Here is a 15662-nt window from a genome sequence, read left to right as displayed (position 1 = left end):
ATTTCCAAATAAATATATATACAGGAACATATTACTATTGGATATGTCATTAGAAAGAAGGTGGCCTAGTAAGGGAGATACTCATTTCCTGTCAAATATCCCATTATTAACAACTACCAATACCTTCCCATTGGTATTCTCCAAAGTCATGGTAGACAGGTTGAATGATTGCCCCCTCTCCCCCACTTTTCATGGTGCGCAGGTACCCGCATACAGCCACACTCATCCATTCCTGTCTACGGGTGTCTGTACGCACCAGCTATGTATCCCGGATGCAGAAAACCCCCCGAATTTACATTGTATGCAGCTAAATGCGCCATGTGCATGAGCCCTCATACTGTGTTTTTTAAAGATGCAATCTTTTAGAGTTTGGATAAATGGTTTAGTGCATCATAACACTTCTGGCAGTTTAATTTGTAATATTTTTTTTAAACAGAAGGTCTGTACATCAGGCCAAAAAGAGGGACAACTGAGAAGGGACAGAGGGATTTAGTTACAAAAGAGGGACGGTTGGGAGCAATGTGTATGGCCCCCTAAGGCTTTGTACACACCGCACCAAAAAGGGAGTGATTGGTTTGCATTCCTGAAATGCTGCGAGCACTTCCTGAGGCTCGGTGGACTAGGTTTGTATCGGAGCGAATGGCTAAATACAGACGAGCACCGAGAAAAGTGCTTGCTTCGCTTTATGCTGCATTGTTAAAGCAAACATGGGCTGAGTTGTCTGTGACCGTTCATACTGCAGTCTCCATTCTACTTGTCTGCTGAGGGGAGAGTGTAGATGCTGAAAGATGCAGCATAGAAGCTGGATGTCCATTTGCGTACAGTTTCGTACATCCAGCGTCTAAGCAGCCCACAGATGTGAGATGGCAGTCGCCAGATCCAACCCTTTACGGCCAGGATCATTCGCGTCTGCATCCACTTTCCCCTTCCGTCCTCCCTACTGCTTTGACATTAACTTGACAGGTCGGCTCAGCCAAGCTTGCGAGTTCATGGAGCGCTACACAACGTTCAGAAGATTTGCTTCTCCGAGGGTGGTCATTTTGTGCCTGCATGTCCATCCTCTAAAGTCTAAAAACTCTTTAGGTGACTTAAAGCGAGCAGAAAAGCAGATCTGTGAGTGTAAAGCCTTCTAGCAATGAATATTCACCCCTGCAGTGCAGCACAAGGGGCCCCAGAAGCGATTCTCTGGCACCAGAAGTGTTAACAGGGTTTATTGCCCTGTTTGTTTGGGAGCGCAGCTGCGTTCTCCCTGCCTCTTCCCACACACACACATGTGGAAACTTCCTTAGTGGTAAACTTCCTGCAGAGACAAGAGAGCTTACACACACAGTCCTCACCCTGCCCGCCTCATCCTGCTCTGTCATTGACAGGAGAGCTGCAACCGCACTTCTGCTCACCTCCAGTCATCCAACTGTACTAGGAACTGTGAGGAGGAAATGTGAGAAAAGACTTCTCTGCATAGATAACAAGCTGCTTGCTATAAAACGCTCTTAAAGAAACAACAAACTGAAAACAAAAACATTTTCTTTGTTTCGGAGCCACGCGTAACATTCACAACAATGTATTCAAAAGCAGCCACTATAGGAAACTAGGATGTTTGATATTTATTATTATTATTATTACATAGTATTTATATAGCGCCAACAGTTTGCGCAGTGCTTTACAATATAAGGAAGACATTACAATCACAATACAATTCAAGACAAGATGGTAAGGGGGGCCCTGCCCCTGGGGGCTTAAAATCTAAGGCCCCATTCAAACTGAGCGACATGAAAATTGCGCGATTTTCCGTGCGATTTTATATGTGCGATATTGCGCGACTTGTCACGCTACGTCACGCAACTTTTTCGTATTGGGCTGTATGCAATCAGGAGCAAAATCGCTCGAAATCCGCAGAAAAAAGGGTCATGTAGGAGCAACAAGCTACTGCGACGAGCTACAAGCGATATTGAGCGGCAAGATGTGAACAGCTCCATTGGAATGGATTGGGGAAGCTACATAGAGCGATATCGCGTGGAAATATGAGCGATATCGCTGCTAAAATCGCGCGATAAATCGCTCAGTGTGAATGGGGCCTAAAAGAGGAGGGGGAAGTGATACATGAGGAGGTAGCTGTGTGGGGATGAATTGTTTGAGAAAGTGATAGTTCAGTGGTTAGGTTGCGGTGGGATAGGCTTCCCTGAAGAGATGAGTCTTTAGGGATCGCCTAAAGGCAGTCAAGGTGGGAGATAGACAGACAGGTTGGGGTAAAGAGTTCCAGAGGATGGGAGAGACTCTAGAGAAGTCCTGGAGGCGAGCATGGGAGGAGTTGACAAGGGAGCTGGAAAGCAGGAGGTATTGGGAAGAGTGGAGTGGACGGTTAAGCTGCCCACACACCTTACAATTTATCTGCAGATTTTCTATGGTCAGATGGAAAAGGTGCAACAGATTCCTCCATCTACACTTAACTGCGTGGATGGAGTAATCTCCACCTGGGCCAATCTGTTGCACTTTTTCCATCTGACCACAGAAAATCTGCAGATAAATTGTAAGGTGTGTGGGCAGCTTTAGGGTGATATTTTGAGACAAGGTTTGAGATATAGCCGGGGACGGAGTTGTGGATGGCTTTATAAGCGACTGCTAATATTTTGAATTGTATCCTCTGGGCGAGTGGAAGCCAGTGCAGGGATTGGCAGAGGGAGGATGCAGACACTGAGCGGTTGGTCAGGTGAATGAGTCTAGCAGCTGATATTTATGAATTAATTCAAAGCCTATTTTTTTTTTATTGGTTAGCTGCCTTTGTAGGATCATGAGTAGTGATGAAGCTTATTAGGAACCTAGTTCGCCCAAGCCCACTTAAAACTCTAACCACTACCCCCTCCTTCTGACCCAATCGGTTGCGGCGGGGGCATTCCCTGCACCTTTGTGACGTAGCTGCGGGGTGGGGATGCAGGAGGAGGAGATGGCGGTCAGGTGAACTGGGATCGCACCAAGCCCAACATCATCACAGATCATGAGTTTGGCTGGCCACACACTGCAACTTTCAGGCAATTTCAATAACATTTAGCCATCTGTCATTTGCAAAAACAACTGAATGTAAGAAGGCAACCACTGACCTGTTTTCTAATTTTGTGTTGTCCCCTATGGAGTAAATTGGACCGTGATTTATAAAGCTGGCCATACACAGGACATTTTTTTATGACACTTTTTGGATAACGTCATCCCCATTCAACAACCAATTAATGCAACCTGCCACAAATACCATCAACGTCCATTGAGTTCAACCAATAGAAAAATAAATAAATAAAGCGAAAACCTTCATATACAGAACCCTAAACTCTCAGCTAATCCAGAGGAAGGCAAAAAACCCTAAACCTGGCCATATGCTGTTTATATGTCCTTCTGACTGGCCTTACTCTGAGCCAGGGGTGGCCCTGCCAACACTGTCATCTGTGCGGTCAACAGTGTCAATTACTGTTTTTATTGGGGGGGGGGAGGGGGTTGAAGGAGTCAGCAGGATGCAGTACATAGCTTCCTAAATATCACAGCACCCTGCCTTAAAAGCCCTTAGCCCTGATGTAAGTAGTGGGCTGGCTCCTGGGAGGAGTTATGCAAATATCAAAATGCCTTGATGGGTAGGTGTTAGTCTGGAAGAGTGCAGTTTCCTATGCAGCACATTTACATGTTATGCTGAGCCTTCGTGAATGTGAAAGAACTGAAATCCAGTTATGGAAAGGGGAGGTCCAGGGTCATTGAGGCAGGGGAGAAAAGAGCTATATGATGGGGAATGTCCTTCAGCCGGGAAATGAGACGGGCTCTATCTGACTAGCTGCAGCTTCTGATGCACACTGTGAATCAGAAGCTGCAGGAGCTAACTGTGTGCAGTGAAATCAGAGTAAGCAATTTCAGGACAGGAGCCTATACAACCAGCGGTTCTCAACCTGTGTAACCTCAGGACCCACATTTGTCCTTGGCTATTAAGTCGTGACCCAAGTCGCACTGCATGGCATTAGGGCACCCCGCGTTTCGTGGGCAACGCAAAACACCTCACACACCAGAATGCATGGTAGGTGGGATTTGCGTGGTACAGTTTAACGCACTGTATTAGTGTGAACGGGCCCTCAAAAACACTGACATACATACACAGACACAATCTCACACAAGACGCACTCCAAAGATGTTTTTATTTTTATGTCCCCCCAGTCTCCCCATCTTACAAGAACTGGAGTGGATCCTCAGCCTGGTGTCCAGTGTGGGCTGCTGTGCTGTGACGGAGCGCCATCCATACGTGCATTGCTTGCACAGATACCTGCATGCTCTGTAGAGGTGCCGGGAGCCAGAATGTGATGTCACTCCGGTCCAGGCACCTCTACAGGACACGTGAGGGAGCTGTAAGCAATGCACGTATGGATGGAGCTCCCTCGTGGCCATAGCCCCAGCCCACCTCAAGCTAACACTCGGAGCCCGGCAGCCTATTTTGAATCGCTCCTTGGCGCAAGAACTAACAGTGCAGCACTGGGGGGAACGCTGAGGAGCCTCTCACTTAGAAAAGAGGAAGGCATGCGGGGACCCACTGAACACGGTTGCAACCCACTTTTGGGTCACGACCCACCAGTTGAGAACCAAGGCTATACAACTATGCAAGGCAAAGTAAGGCTGGAGCTCAGCTTCAACACCAGGCTTACTGTTAGGATTTGAATGTTAAAGCATTATTGAGGGGGTTAGGTTATGTGTCATAGACTCGGTCAGGGGGGAGGGGTCAAGTGTTTGAGACGCTTTAGTGCTATGGACAGTATACAACACAGGGTCAGTTATGAAAGCTGCAGTATTCACACTTGTTCTCAGTTCCATTACATACAAGTAGTCTTGTGATCCAGGCAACCTGGCCCACCAGCATAGCCAGGGCAGTGGCCTCTCCTTTTCCTCTAGAGTTACACAATACAGCTTGGTCGGGCAGACCCCCTTGCGCTTGCTGATGGGTCTGTGTGGGTGGAGCAGCACATTGATAATCTGTCATCTCTGTAAGCAAGTTGCCTATGTTAGAATGACAGCACTGTGAGAAGCACTGATGTGCTGACCCTCCCTCTCACAGTTCTGCTGTGCAAGGCATTATTAAGCTAATTGAAGGCATATTTGGGTACTTTTATTAGTTTTATTTAAGAATACATTTCGTGTTTTCTTTTATTACATAGCCTTGAAAGCTGGACAGCACAGCATCCAAAAGAAAGGGTTGATAAATCTACCTTGTGTTTGGCCTGTCTCTTGTGCTGTTACAAGCAGCTGTATAAAATGCTGGCCACGTGTCTGCCTCCACTGTGGCGTCGTCAGCGTCCCCGCTAATAAGATTTGTGCCTTATCTCTGCCTGTCTCTCTCTTGCAGTGTCTGGAGAAGTTTCCTGTGATTCAGCACTTTAAATTTGGCAGCCTGCTCCCCATTACACCTGTCAAGTCCTAAGGATGCGGGGAGATAGAAGAGAAGATCCCTCTGCCTCTAGATCCAAGCCTCCCCCCTGGCCTTCTCTGCTTCCCGGCTCTGCAGCTGCTTATCTTCCCCACGTGGACGGAGGGTAGCAGCGCTGGCCTTATTTTAGGAAAGACGAGAGCAAGACAACAAGAGACCATCTTGATATCAGCACTGTAACGTCTGTGAACTCATCAAGGGTGCAGAGCCCGGCGCTAGGATGGTATAGGGGGGCTATGGCGTGTCTTTGTGTTCACAGTAGGTCTGTTTACCTTGTAGGTTATGCCATGGCACACAAAATTCAGACCGCAAGTCTCTTGTGACAAAAGATGAACCCAGAAGTTGGGGGTGGGTTGTGGGGTTATTCTCTGTATCATAACTTAAGATTCCGCACAATGTAAGTAGTCCTTTTTCCCCCGCTCCTTTCTGTGTCCATATTCAACTATGGAAAAAAGCTGCGAGCGGGTGGCTTTGTCCAGACAAAATGGCTTCCTTGATGTCTGTGTTTCAGTGAAGAACAAATGGGTGATGGAACTTTGCTTTATTGTGCAGCTTATAGAGATTACACCAATAAAATCTCAAATCCCTAAAATGTGTTTTGGATTTGTTTGTTTGAATTTCCTTTTTATTTCAGCAGTACTGTCGGCCTGTAAAAATTGGAGGGATGCAAAATGTAGAAAAGATATTTCCTGATTGTATATCACAGGACATTCTGGAACCAATGGATTATGCAGCTACCTGCAGGAGATTGGAGACTGGCAAATCAGAGCTGTAAGGGCAGCCCTTGATAACAAAGCCCCCACCCCCCTTCCCAGTCTGTCTCTGTTTTTTTTTGTCCTTAGATTTAGTTTAGTGTCCTTAGGTGTTGAGGTGATGGTCCCCTTTTACTCAGCTCTGAGAGAAGCACAACCTTCCCTTCAATTTTTCTACTTCAAGACTCTTCTTGCAAGTTTCCCTTAATGCTACTTACAGCCACTGGGGCACCTCTCAGGAGCTATCTGGATTTGTTTTCTCCTCAGCTGAGCCTTGGCGGACTTTGCCAGAAGGAAGATGCAGTGCCGGTCTGTAATGTTCTCAGGGAGCTGGATCCTGGGTGGAGTGCTCACCTTGGCACTTAGTGCAGCGTGTGGTGTAGCAGCAGGGGGTTATACAGGTCTAGGGTTGTGGTCCATCTGCCAGTGGAGCCTGAAGACCCCCTGTGGGGGGTAACATGCCCATCATAAGAGTGAAAATTTAATGAAGCATGTCCTTTTTTAAAGGGCCGTTGCCCTCCGTGTGAGACTGCAAGTAGGATAAGGTATGTCAAGGGCTTTTGCCCCAGTCAGGTGCCCAGTGCGTTTTGTTCTGGTCTCTGAGAGTTTAATATGGGGCATTACTGCAACTGTTGTGTCACAGCATTAGGCTGTAGGGATACTTGGGTCTAAATATTTGGCATATTTCTGCCTCCCATGTGGCCTCAAGGATGCATATTTGCACATCCCCATTTTTTCCTGCTCACCAACTCTACCTGCATATTTCTGTGGGTAAGTAACACCAATTTTTGCCCTTCACTTTGGTCTGTCCACTTGACCTTGGGTTTTCACCAAAGTACTGACTCCTTTTTTGGCTCTGCGTCGGTTTCAATGAATCCCCATTGTGGGGTACTTGGAAGACCTCCTTCATAGAGCAGTCGGCACACGCTTCATCTCATCTAACGTTCGTCAGACAATACAAACCCTGCAGACCTTCGGATGAGTCCTCTTTCTTCAGATGACTACTCTTGAACCCAATCATCACTTGGAATACCTGGGCACCTAGTCTTGGATGTGGCCATTGCCCCAAACATGATCCAGTCTTTATGCTCGCATGCTTGGACCTTGCAGTCCAGGAATCGCCAGACTATTCACTTTTACATTTCTTAGCTTACGATGGTCTCCTTCAAGTTAGTTTCGTATACTCAGTTTCCCTCCAGGCTGTTGCAGCTCCGTGTTCTGGTTGTGTGTGGGGGAGGGGGGAGATTCAGTCCCTGGACCTCTCCACATATTTGTCCAGCAAGAGAATGCATTCCCTTCACAGGGGATGCCTTGGCGACTCCATTGGGTCAGTCCAGCTTGATCTATGCTTTCCCTCTTAAACTCTAGGCTCCCCTCCTCTGCAGGATCGGGAATGAAGGGCGTTCAGGTGATCCTCATTGTTCCCAACTAACCCAGCAGTACCCTGCTACGCGGACATAGTCAACTTCTTGGCAGACTCTCCATGGCCACTACCGGATCCTCGTGTCTCAAGGACCAGTATTGCACCCTGCTTCTCACTCACTGGCTTTAATGGCCTGCCATTTGAAGCCCAGGCCCTAAAGGACAGAGGCCTTTTGGTTGCTGTCATCCTTGCGCTTCTGAAATGTAGGAAATCAACCTCACTCAAGGTCTCCCATTTCACCTGGAATGCTTATTTTGCTTGGTGGAAAGAAAGGAACTTCTATTCCAGGAAATACTCTGTAAGACATATCTTATCTTTCCTCCGATCTGGCCTGGACTATAGTACAATCAAGGGTCAATTTTCCAGAGACCGATTGCCTCTCATTTCCTAGTGAAGGTCTTTGTGCAGGGGGTCACATTGCCCCTGCCTGTACGCACTCTGATGTCTCCCTGGGACCTCAGCTTGGTTCTGTGAGCTCTTCAGAAGCTGACACTTGCACCCCTCGGAGATATCCCTCAAACTCTACTCTCTTGCAAGGCTGCCTTCCTCTTCACCATCACTTGCTTGGTATGTTTCTTAGTTGGCAGCCTTGACTTGTAAAGAGCCTTTTCTGTTTATCCACAATGATAAAGTAGTGCTGAACCTAAGACCTTCCTTTCTTCCTAAGGTGGTCTCTGCTTTTCACCTTAACCAGGACATCATTTTACCATCCTTCTGTCCTGCACCAAACCATGTATCCCTCCATTTTTAGGACTTGGTTCAGGCTATATGAGTTTACCTCTCTGCTACAGCTTACATTTGCAAGTCTGACTCCTTCTGCATCATCCCTGAAATTCTCCGAATGGGGCAACGGTCTTCTCGTTCTACTATTGCTAGGTGGATTCATCAAGCTATCACTCAGGTCGGAGAACTGAAGAACAAAGTTTCCCCTATTACAGTCAACCACACTCTACTAGAAACGTTAGTGCTTCTTGGGCCTTTCAGCATCAGGCTTCGGTATCTGAAATCTGTAAGGCTGCCACATGGTATTCCGTTTACATGTTTGTCAAGTTCTACCAGGTGGATGTTCAGGTCTCAATGGATGCCGACTTTGGTCAAAATTCTTCAGAGAGCACACTAAACAGTGAGCACTTCTGTTATAGTCCTTTTGTTGGGGTTTGTTTGTGTATTTCATGGGCATGTTAGCCATTGTTGCTGTGTTGCCCGCTTTTGACTGTTAGACTGCTTTTGGATGTCCCATGGGTTAAATAATTCCCTGTGTCCTGTAATGTATGATCAAGAATATAAGATTTAGTCTTACCTGTAAAATCTGTTGGAGTACATCACAGGACCCTTCCCTCTCTGTACTACTTACTACAAAAGTGAGGTAGGCTGGGAGTGGAAGGGGTTATACAGGGCTGTCCTTACAGCTTAGATTTGCCAATGTCCAATGACTAGATAATAGCTGCATAACCCATTGGTTCCAGAATTAACACCCTGTGTCCTGTGATCTACTCCAAGAAATGGATTTTACAGGCAAGACAAAAATTATAGTTTTCAGGTATTGGGGCACTTTAGGCTTTTATGCAGGAACACCTGTGCTGCTGAAAATGTTGCAGATTTACATTTTGATGCCCCCTTCTAATTTTGGGGGGCACAACGGGAACTCGAAAGGCGAAGAGGAAAAAGTCAAGCAGCTCATCTATTTATAATTACGTAAGTGGGGCAATTCACTGCATGAAAAACATTCCTAATCAGAGGTGACTTAATGAAAACCTGTATCTAACTTTTTGACAAAAACAGAGGTTTCGTTACATGTGTTCCCAAACAATGGTGTCATGTTATCACAGGCAGATCAGTGGTCTATTATCCGAGACACCATGATGTCATGTCGAATGACTGATGCCAGAGTGCTGTCATGCGAACATACCCCACGGTATATATCCTAGCTGTCAGAGTACTTGCTGTGAGCTGCAGGAGGTAAGCGTTAGATATGACACATCCGCAGAACCATATAACTATTGTCTACTGCCACATTAGAAGTCTGTGGTGGAAAGTGTATACTTGCAAATACATGAAACATTATGGTACATAAGAACTTGGAGGGCACTTCACAGTGGACAAGTTGGATAAACAAGCTGAGTTTGACCCCTAAAACACTAGCTATTGCAAAATTAACACTTTAGGAAGTGCACAGTATTTTTACAGCTGTAATTCTTTTAAAACTATGTTCAATGGTTATTCTGTTTTCAGTCATTTCCCTTTGTGGTTGCTTTTTTACAGGTCATTGAAAAAAATGGAAAAAAAACCTCTGAATTGATATACATAGTAACAGTAAGGTAAAAACTGCAGTAGTAGTGTTAAAACGGGTTAAAAAAATACTAGGGATGCACCGATACCATGTACCGTACTCGGTATAAGTACAGATACTGTTCCAGCTCCAAGACTAGACTAGAGAAAAATCAAAAGTTAGGAGGCAGCTGTCATTTGTAAGGAGCACACGGAGCTCCTGGGATTTGTACATCTCTGTATTAATGTATGATTTTGTTTTTATAAACATATATTAGGGATGCACCGATACCATTTTTGCAAGAGCAAGTACTGATACTTGGCCAGGTACTTACAGATACAAGTACTGATACATTTTTGTTTATTGTCATGTGACAGTTTTTCTAAAACAATACAGAGTAATGATTTCCAGACAGTGGTGGAGTGCCAGAGCCAGGTCCCAGCTGCAACCCCTGCAACCCTGGTAGTTCTCATGAAAATGCCAAGTATCGGCACTGGTATCTGAACTGGTATCGGTGCATCCCTAGAAAATACAAAGGAATTCAACCATAGGATTAAAGGAGAACTATGAGGTGAGTGATTTTCACTCACCCTCATAGTTCAAGCCAATGTGTGACAATGAAACTGTCACACGTCGGCTCAATAGATCGGGAAGTGAGCGAACACATAAAGTCGCTCGCTCACTTCTCGATCATGTCCCTGCAGAGAGCCGTGACTATCACTCACGGCTCCCTGCAGGGATTCCCCTCCTCCCCGCACCGATCCCCCAGCGCTGACTGGTGGAACGGACAGGGCAGGGACGGGTACAGCTGGCTCTGCCTCTAGATAGGCAGAGCCATCTGTCAATCATGCAGCTGGGTGGATCTCGACGATAATGTCCCGGCAGTGGCGGTCTCAATATACCGCGAGCTGTTGCTCGCGATATACTGAGCTTTGGGTCACAGGAGGATGCAGGTTTATGTCCTCCCGTGACCCTTAGGAGAACTATGTGGAAAAACACTTACCCCATAGTTCTCCTTTAAGGATTTTCTGGACATAAAGGTGGGATATAAATGGGAGCTCCTGTCCAAATAGAAAACTGAGTATTACATAACCACCTTTTATTTGGACATCTGTGACACCCAAGACCAATTGGATCAGAACACCTAAGCTCTCAAGAAAGTGTTCTTTGCTGGGCATGGCTTCTTCGGTATCAGTGTCTGATGGGGGTGATGTTGCACCCCTCTTGTATTCCATGACCACCTCCTGCCTCTACCCAAAATACCAAAGAAAATGTATTACTGCAATTTCAAAACAAAACTGGCATAGCAACCAACCAGGTTCCATCTTTCATTCTCTAACCAACACTAAAAATGAAACTGGATTGGTTGTTCACTTCTTTTCTCAGGTTTATAAATCAGCCTCAGTGCTTTGAACTTACTGGTCAATTATAACTGGGAGTTATCTGCTGTCTTTTCTGATGCTTTAATATAGAGAGAGGAGGTGGAATTTTTCTGGAATGTACAGCCTTTCCATTACTCCGTGTTCATATTGTAAAGCCTACTAAAATATAGACTTTGCATATGTTTTTATTGTGTCAGGGCACTTTTCCAGTAATGTAGCCCAGAAATACTTTGCCAAGTCAGACCTAGAGAAGGCTGTTGTTTCCACCGGGCACAGTCCCTTTCAGTTAGCTTGATTCAGACCCTTATTTCAGGGATAATGGTACCTTTGCAATGAACATAAATGTTGTGGCGTTCCTTATACCTTTTAGATGTAATTCCAGAAGCAGTAAAAGGATTGTTTTCCTAAACAGCACTTACCTGCTGTTGAAGGTCGAGAAGCAGGTGCCTAAACAAATGCAGTAAGGGGTGGTGAAGCTGCAGGAAGAAGGAGACCACAGAATCACTTTAGCTATACATTCCCCAACTAATGTCTGGCAGCCCGTCAAGTCAGCCTCAGGGTTCCAGTAATGCCTCCTTATACATAGCTCATATCTGCAGATAGCTAGGCTGAAGAAATACAGTGGCTGCCATTGCTAAATCCCTTCTGAAAGTGCTAGCTGCCTGGCTGTTATGCTGATCTATGGGTTTTAATACTTTCTGACTTACAGCTCTGAAAGCTGGACCGAGGAGGAAGTCAGGGGGCAATGCTGGAGTGTGGAGAGGGTAAGTAAGGAGTGTCAATATTTTCTCCTATATGGAAAGGGGGAGGTTGGAATGTAAAACTTCAATACAACATTTTTCTGGAGTTCTACTTTAAAAAAAAGTTTTGGCTTTAGAGAGACTTTGAGTGATATAAACACTTTGTACTATAACTTCATCTGCCTGTTTAAAAATAGGTATTCAAATGACTGGAAAACCTAAAATTACGCAACTTTCCTTTCAGCACTAGGATATCAGCACCATTAGATCCTGACACAGGGACTGTGAGGCTTCACTGTGGGACACTTTCAGTGCCAGTAAGGTAAATATCCAAGTTTAAAGGGGGTCTATTAACAAAGATGAGGTTTGTATTCAGCGCAGAAAAATGATTGCAAATCCTGTTTGAAACGTGATATTTCATTAAAACGAGAATGCACTGCAGGCTATTTGAACCATGGACAGCAAGCTTAGAATTAGTAGAGCCAATATGGGGCTTTTGGATAAGCCAAAATACCATAAAGCCACTCGCACTCCGTTTGTAGATAGCAGTCAATCTCTTTTATTGACTGAACATGATGTCACATACATGTTCATCATGTGTATGTGACATCATATTCAGTCAATAAAGGAGATTGACTGCTATCTACAAATGGAGTGCGAGTGACTTTATGGTATTTTGCATTTGATGTGCGGAGGCATTCGCTGTCACTTTCGGCACCCCCCAGTTTTTATTTGGGATTTATCTGGTCAGGAGTGCGATGGGATCTACTACATTTTGGATAAGCCAGCCCCCACATTATAATAGGGGGTGCTCAGAGCCAACATAGTTTCAGCATACTAAAGTCGCTGTAGAGAGAGCTGACAAACTGCATAGAAAGAGATTCAAGGGCAGTAAGAAAATTGTGCTTTACCACTGTGAATTGCATTGGTGGGGACCTTTTTTATTTATGGGTAATCAAAGTGCTGAATTTACTGTTTGTTGACCATCTGTTTTTGGCGCTGCCATTAATTTGTAGCGTGCTGCTGCATGGTTGGAAAGAAAAAAAACACCAAGTGTAAACACAATGTGGACCTAAACCCACCACTGACTATTTCCATAGTAAAAACGTTAGGCCTATCTCTGTGAATAAAACTGTACTGTCACTGGCTAATTTATTTATTTCAGGTATTTATATAGCGCCGACAATTTACACAGTACTTTACATAGTTCCACATTCACATCAGTCCCTACCCTCAAGGAGCTTACAATCTAAGGTCCCTATCTCACATGCATACATAGAGGGCCAACTTAGATAGGAGCCAATTAAACTACCAGCATGTCTTTTGGAGTGTGGGAGGAAACCGGAGTACCCAGAGGAAACCCACACAAGCACAGTGACCTAGATAGTGACCTGGCCGGCATTCGACCTGGGGACCCTCAGTGCTGCAAGGCAGGAGTGCTAACCACTACGCCAATTTTACACTGATTCACCTGTAGTCTCTTAATTCTTGCATGAAAACACTTGCCTGTGCCCTCTTTCTCTAGTACATTATGGCCTAGTCTTGCTCATTAAACTGCCTGGCTTCACTGATGTGGAACTGCTTTGGAACATGTATGTTCCTGATTTGGAACAGGTATGTTGGTCAGGACAGTCAGAAACATCAGAAGTTGTTACATGTGTTTCGACTCAGTGACTCAAATTATTGAAGCCAGAGGTTTAGAATGACAGGCAACTAGCATTTTCAGAAGAAGAGGTCAGCCATGGCAGCCTTCATGGTTCTGTCATGAAAAGTTTCCTTTATGGGTTAGAGTTAAAAGTCAGGGGCATTTGGACAGGGCACTTTTTGTTCTCTGCACCAGAAACAACTGCATAAAAAAAATGACGTACCACCTGGACATACTTCATTGCTTCTTCCAGACCACCCCGTAAAAGACTGGCACCCCTGACCTGGCATCTTTGGGTGCTTTAGATCTAGAAGGTAGAACCAAGTATGTGCAGGGGTGGGAATGGCAGAGCTCAGATTAAGGAGCTGCAGGCTGGTGGGAATGTCAGAGCTCAGATTAAGGAGCTCTAGGCTGGTGGGAATGCCACAGCTCAGATAAATGATTTGCACTCTAATAGGAATGGTAGAGCTCAGATTATTGAACTCTAGGCTGGTGGGAATGGTAGAGCTCAGATTATTGAACTCTAGGCTGGTGGGAATGGTAGAGCTCAGATTATTGAACTCTAGGCTGGTGGGAATAGTAGAGCTCAGATTATTGAGCTCTAGGCTGGTGGGAATGGTAGAGCTCAGATTATTGAGCTCTAGGCTGCTGGGAATGGTAGAGCTCAGATTATTGAGCTATAGGCCGATGGGAATGGTAGAGTTTGTATTAAGGAGTTGCACTCTGGTAGGAATGGTAGAGCTCAGATTACTGAGCTACGCTGGTGGAAATGGCAGAGCTCAGATTCTTGAGCTCTTGGCCGGTGGGAATGGCAGAGCTCGGATTACTCAGCTGTAGGCTGGAGGGAATGGCAGAGCTCGGATTAATGATTTGCACTCTGATAGGAATGGTAGAGCACAGATTATTGAACTCTAGGCCGGTGGGAATGGCAGAGCTTGTATTAAGGAGTTGCAATCTGGTAGGAATGGTAGAGCTCAGATTTATGAGCTGTATTTTGTACCATGTCTCACTGTATAAAGTTTACTTAATAAATTATTTTTGTGAATTTTCTTACCTTAAATCCCATCCCACCACTAACAGCACTTCCTGTTGCAGGTTGATAATGCTAAACCACTTCCTGGCAGTTTGCATCAGCATTATCATCTTGCACTACAAGCCCCCCAGTTGGTCATTGGGCTTCCTATCTGATAGACCTAATTAGCAGCCCCACAACCAACTTGAAGAAGCACACAAGGCAAGTTGACATCCCCTAGCTACTGCCCTGCAATTAGAAGCAGAGTTGTCAGCCTTTGACAGGAAGTGCTCTTAGAGGAAGGATCTGCAAGTACGGACCTTTTGTATCAGATTCACAAGAAGTAATTTGCATAATAAAACTGCATACAGGTAGCCATGATGCCGAACATGCAGAAGAATAGAGTGTTGGTTTACATACACTTTAAACATATACAAAGTATGTCTCTTTACACACCATCTTACTGTCGGAGTTGTGTTTCTTTCTAAGCCTCATTCTCTGGCTGCTCTACTGGAGAGATTTCCCCCAACACCACAAACGTTGGCGAGCCCCTCCTTGCCAGACACCCTGTAACTGTCACTTCCTGAGCTCTGCAGCTGTATTGCAGGATTCTAAACAGAGCATGGCCTGAGGCATCCCACCATTGTGCTGTAACAGAGCTCGCTCTATGCGCTGATCACTCAGAGGTGTACCATGAGCTCGCAGGTCCCTAGTGTACAGCCAGCGCAATCATGCCACTGCATCAAATGCCATTATAGGGGCACCTCTGGCAAACATGATTTTTTGCATGTGAACTGTCTCAGGGAACACGGACTACTCTCCGAGTGTCTTTAATATTCATTATGGCATTAGCTTTCTGAAGCCCCCTGTCATGCCCGCTAAATCTCTAAATGTGTGTTTTCTGGTGCCAACCCCCCACCCCTTTATAGTTCTCAGGTAAGCAATCTGCACATTCCTATCAGAAGAGATGGAAAGACTGCTGAAACTGGCTGCAGATAT

At 45.4% G+C, this 15662-nt stretch overlaps 1 protein-coding gene across 2 annotated transcripts in view; it reads left to right on the top strand.

Moving 5' to 3' along the window:
* PTPA (protein phosphatase 2 phosphatase activator) overlaps window positions 1-6032 on the top strand; it is a 99014-nt gene extending 92982 nt beyond the window's left edge. For both annotated transcript variants that reach the window (XM_018570846.1, XM_018570845.1), the window contains exon 10: window positions 5360-6032. In XM_018570846.1, the coding sequence (XP_018426348.1) occupies window positions 5360-5434 (75 nt within the window). In that variant the 3' untranslated portion in view covers window positions 5435-6032. The remainder of the gene's footprint in view (window positions 1-5359) is intronic.
* Window positions 6033-15662: the final 9630 nt, after the last annotated feature.

This window comes from Nanorana parkeri, unplaced genomic scaffold (genome assembly GCF_000935625.1).
Source record: "Nanorana parkeri isolate BGI_ZX_2015 unplaced genomic scaffold, ASM93562v1 scaffold1607, whole genome shotgun sequence".
Lineage (NCBI taxonomy): Eukaryota > Metazoa > Chordata > Amphibia > Anura > Dicroglossidae > Nanorana > Nanorana parkeri.
The sequence above is the reverse complement of the archived record's forward strand: the minus strand, read 5'-3'. Positions and strand labels throughout refer to the sequence as shown.